The sequence below is a fragment of the Hippopotamus amphibius genome, chromosome 4 (assembly GCF_030028045.1).
Source record: "Hippopotamus amphibius kiboko isolate mHipAmp2 chromosome 4, mHipAmp2.hap2, whole genome shotgun sequence".
Taxonomy (NCBI): domain Eukaryota; kingdom Metazoa; phylum Chordata; class Mammalia; order Artiodactyla; family Hippopotamidae; genus Hippopotamus; species Hippopotamus amphibius.
The window spans coordinates 148,314,085-148,334,528 of record NC_080189.1 but is presented as its reverse complement, the minus strand read 5'-3'; the positions used below and the strand labels follow the sequence as shown (position 1 = coordinate 148,334,528).

Genomic DNA, 20,444 nt, shown 5'->3' with positions numbered 1-20,444 from the left:
GGGTAGGAGTGAGCTCCAAATACAGCAGGCTCCTTTGCTATACAAATACACTAAAAGCTGCATGCCTGCATGGAAAGGAAACAGGAACTCCCTGGGTGGTCCCAAAGGGAAGCCGGGGCCTGCCAAAACCGCCAGTGGAGCAGGGAGGGTCGGCTGGTGAGAGGGAGCCAAGGTCCTCTCTGACAGCGGAAGGCAGGAAGAGGAACCCTGCACAAGAGCAGTCAGCCTTGACAGCACTGATATGGGAGTGGGGATAGGAGATGCTGTCCCTATAGTCGTGTGGCGCTGTCAGGGGAGAGACTCGTCTTCTCAGCGGGACAAGAAACACTGTACCAACTCCTCAATGGTGAGCACAGGAAGTAAGCTGGGCTGCGGCTCTTCCATGATGCCTCCCGCTTTGGACCCCACGTCCAGGGGTGCTATGGAACCCATCGCTATCCCTGCCCCCAGGGATTTCCATCAGATCTTCAATTCATTGCGCAGCACAGGGAATCCACATGCAAATGCAGCTTCAAGACAAGCCCTCTAGATCCTCTTCTGAGCAGATAGCTGCTCCGAGCCTGTCCTAAATAGCAATCCAAGAACTGCTACCGTGACCAGCCCACCGTGGAGGGGCAGCAGCTGACTCTACGTTACAGACAGGCTGCCCAGGTCCCCGAATTCCCCAGGAGGAGATTGGCTCCATGAGGGAAGGCGCTCCTCCCTGCTTTGTCCACTGCTACATCCTCACGGCTCAGAGAGGAGCCTACACCCTCAAGGAACTCTGTGCACATTGTCCAAATGAATGAACATCCTTGATCTTCACCTATTGGTAGACACGTCTCTGTCATTCCTAGTCAGTTAAGTTTATAGCGACAGACAGGGCTGATTTTGTCCTGAGAGGCCCCAGATTGTTCTGGGGTCTAGCAGAGATGGACTCTAGCTGGGTTCTGACCCGTGATGAAGTAATTATGGAAAATGCAAGTATTTCAAAACTAGAAGACATTATGGTCTATGGTTTCCACCCAGACCAGTTGGGTTTCTAGACTGCACACACACTTCTGGGTTCAGGGTAGGGGGGACCCACTCCAGCCACCCACAGGTGTCGCTTTATAGGCCCTGGCCCCAAGGTCCCAGTTGGTCCCAGAGGCCAACCCAGCTTCCCAGGGAAACACCCGCAGGTCACACTGAGGTGCTGCTAGTTGGACTGTCAGTCTTACAGCCATTCTGGTTGCCCTTCTGAGGAGACTGGCCTGTAGGTAAAATTCTCCCACAGGTTCAGTGCTCATTTTCAGCTACGTCTCCTTTTGTAGCGTGGAGTACATGTAGTCATTATCCTACCTGTGCCAGGTATATGAATCTCCCCTTCCTAGCTAGCCTGTGGATTAAAAGCACTGCTTCTTTTCCCTAGCCCTCTTTCAGCATGATTCCAGACCTACTGACTTTTCACTAAACTATTTGGCAGAAAGCCCATCACATTCTCATGTCTGGAGCCACTCCCGGCACTTCAAGCCCAGTGCTGAGGCCAGGGTATCTATATTTTGGCAGGTTCCCAGGCACAGTCAGGGAAAACTAACCAAAACTCATTGCCACAGAGCTTCGCCAGTCATTGGGAAACACAGGGGCCGAGTCTTTCCCTGGCAAGTCTCGGACAAGTCAAAGGAAATGACACACAATCCATGAACCGCCTTACAAACACAGAGGTGGGGGGGGTCCAGGCCATCTCTAGGTCATCGGCATCGATGATGGCCAGCGACAAGGCCAGCTACAGCTGAACAACCTCGAAGGGAAACACATGCCAATCTTTTCAAGCCCTTTGGTCACACCAAGTGTTCTGGCAGTCCTCCCTGAGCAGAGACAGCCAAAGGAACAAGATCTCCTGGTGCTCTGATTTCCCATTCATTTTCACGGCCCTTTTGAGTCACAGATAGTCGGGAAGCCCGGAAGCCTCCAAGGACAGAAGTAAGGGTCCTAAATCCGCCTCCCAGAAACCCAGAGCCCGGAGGTGGCCTGTGTGCATTCTGTCCCCACCTGGAACATGATTAATAAGTAGGAAACATGACCAACTGGGAAACACCATGTTCTGGCTTGTTTTCTATTTTGATCTGAGCCAAAGGCAAACTATACCAAATGACCCATAAGCAGACCAAACTGTGTTTATGGCACTCACTGCTCAGGGAAAGGAAGAAGCCCAGTTCCAAACAGGTAAGAGGAAACGGCCTTTCCTTAGGTATTTTATAAAAGGCCACAGAACTGTATGTTGTGAAAAACTGCCTTTATTCCTGCCTGATGACACTCTTCTTAGATGTACATGCTGCAGAAAGAGGACATTTCTATTTGTGGAATAACAGAAATGGCATAGATTATTAAGCTGGAATGACCTGGTTAAGAATCCACAGGTGCTCGCTGTGTGATATGGGGCAAGTTCTTTAACCTCTCTGGTCCTCAGTTTCCAGATCTTTAAAATGAGGATAATAGAATCTATACCTCCCTGGATTGTTTTGGGTATTAAATGAGATATTTCATTCAACAGATATTTATGGAAATGCCAAATTGTACAGTTGTCTAGACACTGGTAGTGAATGTAAGTACCTAGAACATACTAGGGTCTTGCTGAACAGTACCTGCTGCCGCTATTTTATCCTTACCTACCACTTCTGCAAAGCTGTCGCTGTTAGGCTCCAAGAATTAACCATTACATTAATTACGTAAGGCATTAACAGAGACCTCTTTCCCTTGCCTGGGATGTTTCTGTGACTCAGAGCATAGCAGGTAGAGCCATGCCAGGGGCCAAGTGGCCTGGCTACCACTGCCAGATGCTTCTTGAACACTGGGAAAGGGAACGAGAGCTAGAGGGGCTGGAGCGTGATTGGGGCTGCAGGTGCCTGGCTGCACCTCCCACCCCCACCCCCTGCATGAAGCCCACGGAGGGTCACTCTAGGGAGGTATTTCTACCAACGAGTCCGTGACAGAAGAACACAGATTTAGGTGGAGGTGCTTATCTGGAAAAAAATCCAAGGCAGGGGACCTTCCTTAAGACAAGGGGGCTGTTAGCTAAGTCAGGACGAGAACTCAGAGCTCTCCTATTGCAGGCTGCCGTGTAGTCACTCCCCGGAGAGATTCTGAAAGATTCATTCCAGGGCCACGGTCCTGCTGCCTATCTCTTCTGTCTGTGTGTCTCTCCCAGGAATGCCCCTTTGCTAATATTTAACATAACGATGGAGAAAATAACCCAGAGAAAAGACTGTTCCCCTGCACCCACGCTGCTGGGAGATTTTCAGACATATTTTAAGTGTGATTTAAGTGCACTGAAATCAGTGTGCACTGGTTGTGTAAACTGACAGCACTTAGGTCACAAGATTCCTAGCTGCCCTACCCTTCAAAGGCAGGATTTTTGCTTTGTTGACTGACACGGAGGGGCAGCTTCTTAGGGAAGGCGATGCGCCTGCCAGGAACTCCAGGTGCACTGCTCCGTGGATGACTGCCGCAGGTGACACCAAGGACACATTCCATCAGCAGGGAGGTGACAGCACTGGGCTTCCGTCCCTGTAAAATGAGGCTCTGTGTAATCTGTCACCCACCCCAGGGCAGCAGATCACAAATACAAACAAGTTGTCCTCCCAAGACGGGCTCATGACCCCGACGTAGTCTGGGTCCTGCCGACGAGTGGCAGCTCTTGGGCACCAGGCACAGCGTGTCTTATGTTTTCCAAATGGAAACCTTTGCTCTAACAAACTGGGTCTCTGAACAAAGGCTAAAGCATCTGACCAGTGTTTACTCTGCCACTCCTCCTCCTGCTGCGGCTGCCTCTTTGTTCCTCCCGGTCTCAGCCCTCAGCACACAGCCAGGACTCCAGGAGAGCCAAGGAGAGTCCCTGGGAGCTGGGGGTGGGGAGACCCGGATTCCATGCCGTAAATGCCAGCAGGCTCAGCTGCCGACACAACAGTCGCTGGTTAAGATGAAAGGCGTGTGATGTGAATTTAACCTGAAAGAGGGGGAAGGCAGCACACACCAGGCCGGCAGCCCAGACCCTGGGCCCTCCTGACTTGATAACGCCTCACTCCCCCCACCCCCACTGAGAAAGAAACAGAAACACATGACAGAAACTGGCAAACAAAGAAGAAAGAGATCATCCATGATTCCAATACCTTCATAAGAGTCCCTGATGATAGTTTACTGGCATCAACTCCTTTCAGGCCTTTTTTGGAGGAGGGGCCAGGTTTGCCACATTGCCGTCCTGGACGGAACCTGATATGGACTCAAGCCACTAACCATCATAAATTCCAGACTGTTTCCTGGCTTCCCTTCTCCTAGTTCCACCATTTACTCTATTGGATTCAGGGCAAGTAACTTAACTTCTCCTTCACTTTATCACTCAGCAAAATAAAGATAATAATCGTTCCCATCTTCTACCGCTGATGCAAGAATTGTATGCAATAAATATCACACGTTAGGTGCTTCTGACAGCAACACACCATCATTTAACTACTTAATAGTCAATAATTTCTCTACCGGCTGAAAAATCATCAAATAGTACATTATCTAAATAGACTCCTATTGCTGAAGGCTGACATTGTTTCCAATATTTTCCTCTTATAGACAACGCCCTGAAAATTAAACATATTTATGCATAACATTTATTTTACTCTATGTTGTTTTCTTTGGCTAGATTATGGGGAATAAAATCAACAGATCCAAGAGTATATGCATTCGTGTAAGTCAATCCAGATTATCAAATTATTCACAAACTATTAGGATTTACAATGCTTTCAGAAATTTATGAGAATGCCAATGGAATGATATACTCGCAAGTAACATGTATTATTATGAAAAAATCAGGGGCAATAATTCATGGGCTCATAATTCTATGTAGCAAACTTGATAAATTATCTAATATTTGAAATTTGCTTCTCTTTTTGTTTTGACCAAGAACAAAAGGAGCTCGAAGATTCCCTTTGCGGGTGTTCACTGTCACCTCCATGTGGAATCTGTGCTGGCCCCTGGGAAGCCCAGGACACTTTTTTTTGGTCGGGGAAGGAGGCGGTCCTCACAACACTGTCTGCTCACTTCTGAAGAGCGCTGCACGTGTAGCAACAGCGTGTCTGCATTCTCCACTTTGGTCCTCACAGCAATCTTCTGTCATCTTAACCATGAGAACTTTAAGGCCCAAAGGAGTTTTAAAGTAGTCGCAAGCCATTCAGACAGAGAAAAACAAAGTTGGAAGAACTCAGGTCTTCCACTTGCAAGGGCAAAGCTGTTTTCATATCAGCAGGTTGATGGGGAGCCAGGGCAGACAGGAGGGGCTTAAGCAGATACTGAATCAACAACCTCAATGTTGTACAAGACAAGTGGATGGAGCTGGGCTCCAGGCTCAGCCTAACCCAGAGATGAACCTTGTTTCCACCACTCGGCCTAAGGGATCCTCAGCAAGTTGCTCCCTTTCTCCTGGACCTCAGAGACACTCATTCCCACGGGCTAGACAGCGAGAGGAGTGCTGTTTCCACCAGCATCTTCACAATGAAGTGATACATCCCAGATGCTGGGGAGTGACTCCCACGCCTCACCTTGGCTCCCTTCTAAACTCTGCAGGGGAGACTGTTACAGCTCAGCATGGCACACTGATTAGTATCTCATTTTAGAGGCCAGGGCCTGCCAAACCCAGTAGCTAAAAAGTAGTCATTTACCTGCTGTAAATTCTGGTGGTAACTAACATTTTCTGTTCTTTACACTTAGTTTTTCAATAGCAAATGGGGATAGTGACTGAGGATTTCTGACAGATGGACAGATGCAGAGAGGAAATGACATGCATATATGGAGTCTGATACCTTTCAAATCCGAGAGAAGGCTTAAACTACAGAAAAAATGAAAACTGTGTATCTCTATCTCAGCATGAGAAAAATGTACTTGATCCTTTTAAGTTGATTCTTATCACTTTTTTTTTTATCATCTAGACTTAGGGCAGGGGAAAATTCCCTTTATCCTTTTGGAGACATCTACTGCAACACACAAACTTTAAACCCTGAAGTCGGCTCCTGTCTCTCTGGTGCAGAAATAAAAATCACCTTGTGGTAACGACTGCCACCTTGTGGCCATGTATGAAACTGTCACTAGGAAAACTACATGGCCGATGTTAACAAAGGCTTCACCGGCTGAACACTGGTAATCACATGTGAACACTAATATTTGGGGATATTGTATAGTTTATATTTTCCTGGAAAATTCTGCATTGCATATTCTATATCTATTGGTCTCCCAATCTGTTCCAGATTAATGTCTTTTCTACTAACAACATCATCTAATTGTTGATAAAACCTCAGACAGCTTCTATAGAATCACGGGGATTTCCTTTGGTAGCTAAAAGTCCCCTGGAGTTGGGTAGGAGACACTTCTTTATTTGTTCATTAGAGTAACTTGAAGCAGCCACTGCACGACCATGTCAATCAACTGTCTGACTCAAAGGTTATTGCGTGTTAATATCATCTAACCCAATGTCATAAAGAACCATCTGCTCTTTGGTGCGGCCTTGGGAGGACAACCTGAATGTAGCCCTGACCAGCTCACGGAATGAGGAGGAGGTGCGCTTGACACTCAGGTGGTCGATCAGTACCACCCACCAGTCCTGCCTTCTTCACAAGGCGTTCTCAAGCCCAGAGCTGCCGCCCCACTCTTCTCTGAGAAAAGAGCCGGACAAAGGCCGGTGAAGGGCTTTAGGTGGACAAAGCACAGAGCATGGGAAATGATGTTTTGGGGCTACCCCGGGCAGCGGTGGAGGATGGGCAGAACCAGAGCTCTGAAGGAACCATGGACCTGGAGATGGAGGCAAGGATCGGGGCAAGGCGGTAGGGGCAGCACGGGGTCCAAGGCTCCTGGAGCCACTGAGGACGTTGGTGAGGAGGGCGTGGCCTCAAGGAGCCCAGACCATGAGGGGCGGGAAGAAGGAGTACAGAGGAAACCGAAGCCCAAGAACGTAGGCGGTGGGATAGGGAGGGTGGTAGGGAGGCTCAAGAGGGAGGGGATATGGGGACATATGTATAAATACAGCCAATTCACTTTGTTGTACAGTGAAAACTGGCACAATATTGTAAAGCAATTATGCTCCAATAAAGATCTGAAGGAGAAAGAAAGAGAAAGAAAGAAAGAAAGAAAGAAGGAAGGAAGGAAGGAAGGAAGGAAGGAAGGAAGGAAGGAAAGAAAGAAAGAAAGAAAGAAAGAAAGAAAGAAAGAAAGAAAGAAAGAAAGAAAGAAAGAAAGGGAAAGAGAGAGAGAGGGAGAGAGAGAGGGAGGGAGGGAGGGAGGGAGGGAGGGAGGGAGGGAGGGAGGGAGGAAGGAAGGAAGGAAGGAAGGGGCTATTGGCTGAACTTCAATGTGCTTGGACAACATGGGAGAGCATCCCCTTTCACATGCCCTCCTGTCTCCTGGGCTCCAGTCTTCCCTGTTCCATCCATTCTCCAGGCTGCACATGTGCCTTTGCCAGCTCAAGGGACCCTTAAACATATGTGAATGCCCAGCCTCACTCCTTGTCAGAGAAATGCCAATTAGAACTCCAAAGACACCTTTAAAAAAAATCTCTCCAACCATCAAAATGATAGGTAGCATGCCATGACAGGAGGGTGGGAGAAATAAGCCTTCTCACACCAGCGACTGGTAAGACCTTGGGCTCAGCAGTCAGAGTGACTGGCCTTAAAACCTCTGCTACTTGGAAGTCAGATTTCTTCCTGCCTCAGTTTGCTCCTCTGTAAAATGGGGGAGATCCTAACAGAACTTACTTCACAGGATTACTGTAAGGATTGATGAGATGATACACATAAAGCTTAGAACAGTGCCTGGTAGTTAAGTGATAAAGTGTTAGCCACCTTTAACCACGATGGGGGAGAAGACCAATTAGACACCATCAAAATTATAAATGCATCTCCTTCTGACCAAACAATACCACTTCTAGTAGCGTATCATAAAGAAATCACAGCACAGGTATGTAAAGATAAAAGTACAAGGGCACGAACTGCAAATTTGATTGAAATAAAAGTCTAAGTACAATCTAAATATACAGCAATATGGAACAAGTTAAACTGTATCATGTTCTTAAAATGGAATACTATGTAGCCATTAAAAATGAGGCAGCCAGGTGTATACAAATATGAGACCATCTCAAGATACATTATTACATTTTTTCAAAAAAATAAGGTGAATGGGAATGCAATGTACCCTATGGTGACTATAGTTAATAATATAGTATTGCTGGGGAAAGGGGGGGTGGGGGGAATGAATTGGGGGATTGGGATTGCCATATATACATTACTAATAAGAAAAAAAATACCAATTGTACACTCTAAATAAAAAAATAATATAGTATGGCATATATGAACGTCGTTAAGAAAGGAGCTCTTAAATTTTACCATCACAAGAAAAAAAAATTCCTGTAATTATGTGTGATGATGGATGTTAACCAGACTAATTTGTGGTGCTCATTTTACCACATATACAAATACCAAATCAAACCTAAAACTAATATGTCAATTATACCTCAGTTTTTAAAAATGTGTAAATTTTGCAAGATGCAGTATAGAAATTTACTCCCTTAATAAAACCATTTTGGATTTTTCTCCTTAAAAGGGGGTGGGGTGGGGTACAGAATGGCAGGCAATTACATACCACCATTTGTGTTTTGGGTATTTTTTTTAAATAGATATGGATGCATATATGTTGTGTGTATGTGTATATGTTTTCATGTGCAAAACATTCTTTGAAAGGCTACACCTGAAATTAGTAATAATGGTTTCTTTCAAAGAAAGGAGATACATACTTGGAGGATGTTTATATTACCCACTGCAAAAAAAAAAAATTGCCTTTTTATAGTTTAAATATGCAATCTGGTATGTCATTTCTCTGCTTAAATGTCTTCCATTCATTCTTAGGACTAAAATACAACCTCCTTTAACAGGGCCTACAAGTCTCTCATGGCCGGTCCTGACCTGGTCCACTTCTGCAGCCCCAGTTCTCTGCAAGCCCCTCCTCAACCTCACATTTTATGCTTTATTCACACCCTCTGTTCCCATAGATCCATGCCTGAGCTGTTCACCCTGTACACCATATTCACTTTCATCCTCTTTGCCTAATTCTAACTGGCCCTTCTGGTTCCGGCCTAGCTGTTACTCTCCCTAGAAATGCATTGCAGCAACCCTGGAACAGGTGGGACGCCCCCCTGCATCCCGTTCCCACCACACCCTTTACATCCCTGATGGCAGCAGAGACAAGGCATCTGTCCTGGATTCTCTTTTAGAATGCCTTTGACAGCAAGAAGATTAAGACGTATCTGTGCCAGACCCTCCTGGTGCCTTCACAGGAGCCTTCTTCTTTCTCTCTGTTGACAACAGAAGCCCAGTTTTGAGCCCAATGCTAAATGGGCTGCAGAGTGCCCTGCCCCAGGGGGTGAGTCAAGGTCGATGGGAGCCCATCCTGGTAAAGCAGCTTATCTTGACTAGATATTTGCTCTTCCAGCTTCCTTCACAGATAAGGGTGAGCCTGTAATTCAGGTCTAGGAAAGTTCTTTCTCTCCTTGATAAAAGGAAGGTGGCCCATGAAGCTCTTCTGCCTCTGTCCCCTGAACTTCTTGCTTTGGATGCTGTCACATGAGGTGTGATGTTCAGGGCCATGTCAAATACTTTGAGACCCCAAGGGGAAGAGATGTCTGATGTCGCTGAGCAACTAATCCAACCCTAACGCTGCTACCACAGACTTCTCAAGAAAAAAGTCTGTACTAATGAACTACACTCATCCTTTCTGTTTACTGTGTAAACCACTGCCAGTCATACATTCTGTTAACTGCAGCCAAAAGCATTCCTAATTGCACACCATGATGGGGTAGACAGAATCCTACGATCAGTCCATAGGATCAAGCAAAGGGTCCCTGATTAAGGCCAGGAGCAATGCCTTGGGACATTACAAATCAAAGTGCCCTCTCCTGGTCTATCCTGGTCTGAACTCTTTTCCCAGGGTCAGAACCAGTTCAGCATTTAGCAACGGAGCCGAGGTCAAAGTCACCAAAATAAGCAGCCCATGACATTTACTGTATTCTTAGACTTCTGTAACTTTGACTCTGCTAGAGACTTATGTATGAAGATGTTTTCAATCTTAGGACACACAACCCTCAGAGTGATGCTTCTCTAGGACAGCATGAAATGAAGCAGTTAGTTCACTGGTTCTGGTTATCAGAGGTTACTGGATGCTTCAAATGACCCTACCTTGGGAGTCCATCCCACAAAAGTTTCCGATACTCTACTTTATGAAACCTTCCACATCTGTGATCTCAGCTTTTGAAGAAGTGAGGCCACTGAGGCAGTGAATGTGGGTCCTACTTACAGGCGTCTGAAAGCAGCAGAACAACTGAGTGAGGAAGGGGTGATTGCGGGCCAAAGACAGGATCCTTTTCTCTGTCATGGTGCACTCCACGTCATCATCCTGCAGGATCACGTCCTTCTTTAGCACCTTCACGGCATAGAGCTCTCCTGTTTCTTTTATTCTTGCAAGCATCACCTATGGCAAAGCAGGAGGAAGGAGTATGAGAACTCTTGCAGCTCTTAGGGTGTGGCCTCACCTGGGGCAGAGAGCAGATAGATGGGTGTGTGTATACATACATGCACATGCAAACCACATATATGGAGCAGGCGTTCTTCAACCCAAACAGCTGGAGCCAAGACTCACCTTCCCAAAGCTGCCCTTCCCCAATACTCGGATGAATTCAAAGTTGTCAATCCCAAATCGGCTGGAAGAATTAACCCCAATGCCATTTCCTTCTTTGGTGCTCTCCTTTCCTTGTCGTCTCAGGGTTGATCTGGAAACAAGATTCTGCAAACAAGAGTAGGAATACATTGAGTCAGAAATCACAGTGGAGCCCAATGCATTTATGGATGGAGAAGACCTTACTGGCAGCTTCAACCCTCAATACAACACATGGGGAAAGATCAATACAGCTTGACATGTGACCAGGTTCTGCCACTCAAAACTGCTTCAGCAACAACTCCTGAACTGTACCTACTGTATTTGGGTAAGAATCATTTAAAATATATGTAAGCCACTGAGTTTCAGTTTGTGCTCAAATGGGAGTATATGGAAACAAATGTCTCAATCTGGTCCACCTGGTTTCTTGCAGGGCCTTTCTACAGGGTGGTTAGTTCCAAGAGCGCCACCTGGTGTCCATGTCCTACAAACAGCAGCTTTCACAACTGCGCTCCACACCAAGGTAAGAACGAAGCAACATTCCTATATACTATATTTTAAATATAAAAGAGAAATGAAAATTAAGGTAAATTTTGGAACAAGCAACAAATATATGAAATGTAAGATTGACAATACCTATAATCTTATCAGCCCTCCTCAAAAAACAGAAAGTAAAAACGATATACATATACACACATCTATCTTTACATTTCATTTTAAAAAATACAATAAAACTGTTTCATAAAACAAATTCTAATTTAACATTTTTTTCAGGCATATTATCCATATCTCCAAATGTCCTTCAAGAACATGAGTTTTAAAAAGCTGTCCAATATTCCATTGCATGGATATATCACAATTGATCCACTAATTCCCCTGATATTGGAAATATAGATTATCTCCCATTTTTCGCTAGTATGGTTCTATAGTATAGATCTTTAAATCAGAGTGATTAGGAGTCTAGGCTCTAATAAGCAGGCTGCCTGGGTTCAAATGACAGCCCTGCAACCTAACCCTGTGACCGTGGACAAGTCACCTACCTCTCTGTGCCTCAGTTTCCTCTTCTAACAAAGGGGATGTTACAGTACCTGCCACATGGCTTGTTATGAGGAATAAGTGAATAACTGCACTTAAAGCACTTAGATCAGTGTCTGGCGCATTCAATAAACCTAAGCTGTGTTGTCATTATCAACACAATCATCCTCATTGTCTATTTTCTTGAGATAACTTTCTGGAAAGGGAATTATTTGGGCCAACGTGTTAATTTTGAAGACTTTTAATACATGGGCAACTCGCCCTCCAGAAAGGTTAACCACCAACACAACGAGAGCTCCCGGCTCACCACCCAGAACCGGAAGTAGGTGTGGCCTCTTCGGTGAGTTCTCCAGCCCCATCCTGCCCGTACAAGACCCGTCCCGGGGAGGGCACTACCTAAAGGCAAGGTGACGTGCAGATGTCCACCTTGGGATATTTATAAGACAAGGTATCACCAGACAGACCAAAAGTCTAACGTGCTGGACCTATTTAGCTAAAAAAAAAGCTTATCTGGGGCAACGTCTAAGTAACGTTTATTACAAACAGCTGGGCAGTCGGCTGAACCTGCAAGGATTTTACTTACTCAACCCAGTGAAACAGTAATTGAAGATACAGAATGGATCATCTTTAAAATCCAATTATTTTAATAGTTTCTTCTCGAGATCTCTGAGCATAAATTTTTCAAAGACAGAAAAATTTTACCAGCTTGAATTTCACTTCCTCCACTTAAATACTTCCCCTGGCCAGAAAACTCTAAAGCCAGTGTTTTTCAATTTTTTTTTTAAACCCATTCTTCTCTTTTGATAGACTAAAGATGTCTCTCTTTAACGTTGCACTGTCAGATAACAGGTAATTTGGGTTTTCTCACTGTTAAGTTTTAGAACATGAAAGATATTTGGTTCACAGGACAAGTGGCACTGCCCGTTCCTAGAAGTCGTGCCACATGGCTCAACTTATTTCCATGGTAATGTCAGAAGCCCTGGGCCAGGCTGAAATCCCTAACCTACACTCTTCAGACACAGATGCCCCATGCGCTAGAAATCCCCCTCACGGCATAGCATCCTGCCTGTCTGTCCACAAGACAGATGCACAGACTTGAAGGACTTTGCCAACACCTTCCTGAAATCGAGAAATACAATGTCAGTCCAAGCCCCTGATCTCCAGGCGGGGGCCCTTCAGTAAAAAGGAAATGGGGTGGTTAGTGATGACATTTTTTGGATAACCAAGAACCTGACAGTGATTGCACTTCCCTTCCTAAGTGCCCAGAGATATTTGACAGTTAACTCTAGAATTTTCCTGAACCAGACATCAAGCGACACATTTCAGAAGCCACAGCCATAACCATGGCTCTTCCCTGGCTCTCGGCAGACCCTGGCCAAGAAGACAATAGGACGTGGGCCTGGGATGTGGCTGAAGTTCTCACGGACAACTGCAGGTGGGGGGAGGGCACTCGGGGTAGGGGGGGGCGGCAAGACAAAGCACGTGCACAGCGACGGACACGTTCCACCCGCTCCCGAGAGCCGAGGGGAAGGACCTCCTATCTGTGGCTGGACTTGAGATAAATTCAGGATCCGTAAACAAAACCTGCACAACTGCTGGATTCCAGGGCCGTGGGGAATGTCAGCTCTTCAAGTTCAACCCCTTCAGAGAGGAGGAAGCAGAGGCCCAGGGTTACTGGCCGGCCGCCCTGCTGGGGGCCCCAAGAGCAGAGCCAAGGCCCCTGGATTCCAAGCTTTTCACCAGACCACAGTGACAGCAAGCTGATTTAAAAAAAAAAAAAAGATCCTTCTTCTGTTTCTTGCTATATCTGCACACTCATTATTTCTTGTTATATAATTGTATATAGAATCTTATTTGTGGAATAAAAAGCTCTTTAAAAGTGCAATAAATCTATTTATTGAGACTAGGAACTTTGATTATGCCACACACAATACTAGGGCGCACCACATCCGAACAACTTCTAAATTACAGAATATGAAAACAGCAAAGTCTCACCGAGGTTGGAGAAATATTTCCTGGTTGGAGGCCCATTCCCGCCAGAGTCTTGGCCAGCTCCGCCGCGTTTACCCCGCAGTTAGGGGCCACATTCGCCTGACATCGAATGTGTACATTCATTTTACAAACTGGAGGGAAGAGGAGAAGGGAATCGGCGTTCAGAAAGAAGGCACGTCAACATGTGCTGTGAAAGAGAGCTGTGATAACCTGAAAGACTGTGACCGAGGACTTGCACAGGCTAAACAACACCATCTTCTCATAAAATTCAACTGACACAATGATCCCTGAGTATAAGTAAATCCCTGATTTTCTCTATTTCTGTTTGTGCAGAAGCAGAAAGCCTGGCATACTGAAGAATAATACATTTTAAATACCCTTTTTTTCCCCACTGTGACTTGATGAAAGACATTCACCTACATTATATTTTAACAGTCATCACGGATTTCCCAGCACGATTCAATACAGAGATCAAAATAGTCATCACAGCGACAGGTCAATTAAATCACAAGGAAACGTGCCAACTGACTCTACCGTTCCTTGTCTCTCTCAATAAAAAGTAGCAATCTAACAGCCACATGTAGATGGCTGTTCAAACAGGATGGAAATCGTGTTTCTGAGAGGAAAACCTCTAAGTGAAGCTTTCTTTCTGAGTACTGTCTTTGGGTGGCCCTCACAGCACAGAATGCTGCATCCTGTGCGGCTGTGTTTCGCAGTACTTGCAGCCTGTGGCTTCATGGGTGACAAAAAGCAACTTTTTTAAAGGTCAAAGTAAGTGGCAGTTGGAAGAGGAGAGCAAAGCAAGCTAAGCTCCTGGTGCACAGGAAGCTGACTTGGGATGATGAAAGACCCGAGGTTTAATCAGCACAGGGTTCTGATACAGTTTCTTGACATGGGCCCTGCTGATGGGAGGCAGAACTGAAGCAGCATAATATGTGCTTTGGGTGTGTCAGCCCATCTTTGGAAGCACGCACAGATCCAGATTTTGTGGTGCCTGAACTTATGCAATTTAGGGATGCCCTCTTTAAGAAAAAGAACACTTCATCAAGTAGAGAGCTTGGAAGGTGCCTTGCAAGGGAAGGGGCACTGAGGCTTAAGCTTCGTTAGCTTCATAGGAAATCCACATCTCTCAGGAAGGCTGGTACAGAGACATACAAGCCTGCGGTGGCCTTTCTAAAGCACCACGTGACAACAGAAGCAAAAATTATAGGAGCCGGAACACTGCAGGCGTGCTACCCTCAGCACCACCAGGGACAAGAACAATGCAGATGAGCTCCACCCGTGGCTCTGGCTGTCAGCATCAACCATACAAAAGCAGAAAGGGACTTTCACACTAGAAACCCCCGCCCGGGTGACACCATCCAGCTAATGATTCAGCAGTGCCTGAAAAAAAGCAGGTGAGCTGGCTGCTGTTTGGGTTGAAAAAAGAATTATTTCATGTATGTATGAAAAAAGAATAAGTAAATGGTGCTCTGGAGAAATAAAAGAATTTGCCTTTCTTAAAGACCAGTGACTAGCCCTGTTTTGTTAATAGAAGCAGGTTTGGTAAGTCCAGACAGACAGTGGAAGTTGTCCAGTTTTATTGACATGAACTCTGCCTCCCCTGGTGAGTCAGAACGTGTCTGAGGTTTCAGGCTGAAATTCACATGTATTTCAGCAGGGGACAGTGCATCCCAGGACAGCCAGATTGTTACAGCAACACTCAGTGAGAGACGACTGCAGGCCAACAGCCCCTCAACTCCTAACAGGACGGGGATCAGCCCCCATATCCTGACCCTTCGCTGAGGCGGAAGCTGCAGACGCAGGCTCCACTGGGCATCGCTGTCAGAGTGCAAGCCCTCGCACGGCCAAAGCTGAAGTGTCCCGCATCCCACCTACCCTCCGATCTCTATCTAGCTCTACGAGAAGACGCAGGGCAGCTCTAGTGATGCTTTTATAACTCAGTTCCTGCTTACTTCTGGTGAGGTCATCGGACCAACTCTCCTGCTAGTTCTTACGCATAACTCGACCTTCTCTGCTGGCCATCTCACCTCTTACCATCTTCCATTTCTGACCAGATCCCATTTTCTCCTCTTTCAAATACCTATTGAAATACACAAGGACTAGCCTGTACTCAGCAGGCTGTCCTTAAGAAGACGGTCAAACAAACAAATAAATAAATAAATAAATAAATAAAATAAAAATTAAAAAATTTTTTCAAAAAAGAAGATAGCCAGCAGGCTAGCTAACTAGATGGGACATTTAATGTAGCGATCAAGTAAACATTCCATGGTTAGGAAATCTGTGGGTCACATGCAGCTCTCTTTACGTGCCTGACTAGGGACACACATATATACAGAGCCACAGAGATGTTCATTGACGAGGTATCTGAAACCATCAGTCCCAGGTCAGATTCTGAACTGCAGAATTCTGAAAGCGCGCAGCAAGGGGTTCTCATGAGGAAGTGGGTACCCAGCACCCCAGCATCTCACTTTTACACTGAAGTCCTTGTCGCATTATCCCCCAGAGCAGGGAGCCACAGTGATCGCAGAACGTTGGCACCTTGTAGTTGTGGACGCTGAACTTGTGTGGGATGTTGATTCCGAACCTCTGCTCGGCAATCTGTGAAAAGGAGACAGGAGGAGAGCTGAAATTCCACACCGACACCTTTTGCGAAAACTGTCACAGGAGCCCACCAAATGCAAAGTGTTACTATGACACCTGACATGGGTATATTATTACTGCTCAGCCTCGATGAATTACGCAGGCCTTACCACGCAGACTAAGTACATTTTCTAGTGAGCAAGGCTGGACAGACACATGTGGCGCCTCTTAGGCTGTCCACCATCTTGGGAGATGAATAGAAATTTAAATATTCATTTCACCTTTTATATTCAAGCTGTGTTTCTCTCCCAGCCTGTGTCCTCACACCCATGTCTATTTCCTAGAACCTTTTAACTTCAGGATTCAACAAGTCTTTTATAGACTACATACACTTGCTATCACTACAAGTTCTTCCAGAAATTGTGTCAGGAGGACAGGGCCAGGAGGTGACACCCAGGGGACAGGGAACCACAGAAGGAATTCATTCCAAAGTGACAGTCAACTGGTGATCTTATTCAGCTCTTCCAGCCTCTGGCTGTCTTTGTATTTTGATATGAGTGCGAAGATTCTGCTTTTATCTCATAGATGATCACTTCTTGGGATCAGGTGTAATCTCACATCCTGTTTCCAGTAAATAATTCGATTAGGTATATGCTCTATAGCCTACATCACGGTTTGAAGCAACAACAACAGAGCCACACATAACAAGGAGTGGGGCAATATTACTCCTCTTGAAACTTTTCTGGCCTCTTTCTTAAAAAAGAAAGTACACATGTACATGTACTCTATAGCAATCCTGGCTGTATTCTGTAAAGAACCACCCAGTTCCAGAGTTAGACTCTTCAATGCATGTGTAAATCCACTCCTAACTGTTGGTGATACTCTACCTGCCTTCTACCTCCAGAATTTAGAATGTATGCCCACCTCAGCTGGATGCAATGCTAGTGGCAAGAGTGAAGTTCAAGCCTTTATATATAGATACAGATCCTCCCTGAAATTCCTTGAGAGGCTAGAGGGGGTCAAAAGTCACTTTATTTAGGAAGTGCAATTTACAGTTAACAACATACTTATATCAGTTCTATCTTGTAGTATTGATCCTATTTTAAGTTTGAGGCTGAGAGAGAAGCTAGCTAGCAGAGGCTGGATCCTACATTCAAATCCCTGTCATCTGATGCCAAGCTCAGGGAAGTTTTCATGATTCTAAACTTCTCTTCAAATTAGTAGAACTGATCCCTAGAGCTTTTACCCAGCTGATCACTAACAGAGTCACCTCAAGGACTGGTCAAGCTATGCAAGTATAGAAATACAAATGCCATAATATAAAAAAGAGAAATTTCAATTCTGATACCACCATTGGCTTCAAAGAGTATGGAAGGGAAGTGGGAATGAAAGGGAGGAAGAAAAAGACAGTGGGGGTGGGGGGAGAGAGACAGAAGCACAGAGAGAGCGAGTGAGAGAGGCAGAGACGATGTGCACACATGAGCTCGTGTAGGCACTTAATCAGCAAACTGCTATCTTACCTTTGAATCCACTTTGTTAATATTGTTTTGGCAAGTGCAGGCTGTAACAATTAGATGATGGCAGCGCTTGTGGACGACACAGGTGCACACTAGGAAATTAAATCCAGCGATTATATGTTTATCGGAGGCTGACAGTCTAGCCCGTTTCAGCAGAGTTGACCAAGGCTGTGCCATGCCAGCATGGCTTGATTTAGATGCTGGGCCCACCTGGTGGCAGCCAGTGTGCCCATCCTTCCTATATTCCTTACCATCATCCTAACTCAGGCCTTTGCTCACGCTTGAACTATTCATACTCAAGTCCGGAACTAACGTCATCCTTCCTGGCTTTAATCCTTCCTGCCCCCACCTCCAGGGGAAGCATCTCACAGTATTATTCTGGTCACCTCAGCCCCATGATCTAAAGGATTCAATAGCATCTCACTGTCAGTCAAACTAGAGGTGAAATTTCCCAGATGGGTTTCAGGCTCTCCCAAGCCTACCCTAGGCTCACCTGTCACCTTTCTTCTCTGGGGGCTTTTTGTTCCATTGAAAACTAGACTAGGTGCTCTTCCTGGAGCATCTCTTCACCCTCCCCAGCACACTGTCCAGGTCCCTCTCAATCCCTGGGATATCTTCCTTTCCTATCACTTAACTAAACCTTAACTTTATAAGAAGACATGACTTTAAAAAAATGTCTCTTCTATGAAAATACACTCTCCATGGCTCCCCTTCTAGACTAAAACTCTCTCCCTCCTCTGGTCTTCTACAACCTCTAGCTGGCCCCTCTCATTTAAAATCTTCCACATGCAGCCTCTAATGTCCTCAGGATTCCCAGCCAGCATGATGACAAACAAAGTAGGCATCCATTAAGTGTTTGTAGGATGACTCAGTCAATTGTTTGAACAGTTAGAACTTTTTAAATAATATTTTTTTTTCATTTTCATTTAGATAACTGATAAAGTGCAGACAGAGTCCAGTTTCCATTAAAGGATGAACATGCGCAATGAAGCAATATGAAAATACACATCATTTTAAAGATCTTTCAAGACATATAGAAGCTTCTAGTATTAAATACATAAGGACAGATGACATGTCAGCAAATAGCACTTTAATCTGAAACAAATCTAGCTTTCATCAGGTTGAATTCTCAGGAGAACCAAGTTGAAAATGCCCAGAGAACTGGTCTTTTTATATGAGGAAATCCTTCACACAGAAAAATCTTTTATTCCAAGGCACTTGCTTTTTTCAGTCAGCTTGGCTATAGGTTTATCAATTTTCTTGATATTTTCAGGGAACTAGCTTTTGGTTTAGTGGATTTTCTTTATTGTTTTCCTAATTTCAATTTCACTGTTTTCCACTCTATTTTTTTAATTTATTTTCTGCTGCTCACTTTAGACTTAAATTTCTCTCCTTTCCAAGATGGAAACTTAGATTATTGATTTTAGACCTTTCTTCTTTTTTAATATATGCATTTAATACTATAAATTTTCCTCTGAGCACTGCTTTCACTGCCTCCCAAAAATTTTGATAAGTTGTATTTTCATTTGATTTAAAACATTTTTAATTTCCTCTTGAGTCTTATTTGACCCATGTGCTATTTAGAATATACAGCTTAATCTCCAAATATTTGGAGGTATTTGAGCTATCTTTCTGTTACTGCTTTCTAGTTTAATTCCACCATGGTCTGAGAAGATACTTTTTCTTTCTATTCTTTTATATTTGTTATGGTTTGTCTTATGTCCCAGAATGTGGTCTATGTTGGTATGTTCATAGTAAGCTTGAGAAGAAAGTGTGTTCTGCTGCTCTTAGATGGAGTATTCTATAAATGTCAGTTTGATCAAGTTGTGATAGTACTGTGTAGGTCAACTACATTCTTACTGACTTTCTGCCTGTTGGATTTATCGATTGCTGCGATATTGAAGTTTCCAACTATAATAGTGGATTTGTTTATATCTCCTTGAAGTTCTACCAGTTTTTGCCTTAAGTATTTTGATGCACTGTTATTAGGTGCATATACGTTAAAGATTTTTGTCTTCTTGGAGAACTGACCCCTTTTATCATTACTAATGCCCTTCCTTATCCTTTATAGCTTTACTTATTCTGAAACCTGCTTTGTTTGCTTTTGATTAATTTTAGCATGATTGGTATATTTCTCCAACTAGGCATGTGGTTTTATATCCCTTCGCAAGATGTCAACAAATTAGTGTCCTCATGTCTTCTCACCAATGTTCTTTCCTTATCTTTTAAGAGCAGGTGGCCCTGAAAATCAGCTCTTCAACTATCCTGGCACTACAGGCCATAGTAGAAGAAATAAATTAAAATAACAACAGATACATCACAAATCGTGTATTTTTAAACTTAAAAATGTAATCTTGTTTATCAAGAGATTTTCAAGTTATCTTTGTATGCAGAAGATGGGCAGAGCATACCCCTGTGCTGGAGATGTCCAAGCCAAGAAGTGACATTGATTCTAATCTATGAACTATGCTCTCATTTGGGGCAGAAATTAATAGCATAATGTCAATTATTGTTTTCATATCAATTATATATTCAGTTATTTCTGAATTTGAGAACTCAATAGAATTGTTCATACATATTAAAGTCAAAATTACATCCAAAAGTATGTCTTATTCCATTCTTCTA

General features: G+C 44.5%; 1 protein-coding gene across 1 annotated transcript in view; it reads right to left on the bottom strand.

Annotated features, from left to right (window-relative positions):
• Positions 1–20,444, bottom strand: part of PRKCH (protein kinase C eta) — a 219,740-nt gene that overhangs the window by 77,440 nt on the left and 121,856 nt on the right. The window contains exons 5-9 of the mRNA XM_057730683.1: positions 17,823–17,911; positions 16,191–16,320; positions 13,723–13,850; positions 10,678–10,821; positions 10,336–10,509 (exon numbers count right to left, since the gene is read on the bottom strand). Coding sequence (XP_057586666.1) covers positions 10,336–10,509; positions 10,678–10,821; positions 13,723–13,850; positions 16,191–16,320; positions 17,823–17,911 — 665 coding nt within the window. The remainder of the gene's footprint in view (positions 1–10,335; positions 10,510–10,677; positions 10,822–13,722; positions 13,851–16,190; positions 16,321–17,822; positions 17,912–20,444) is intronic.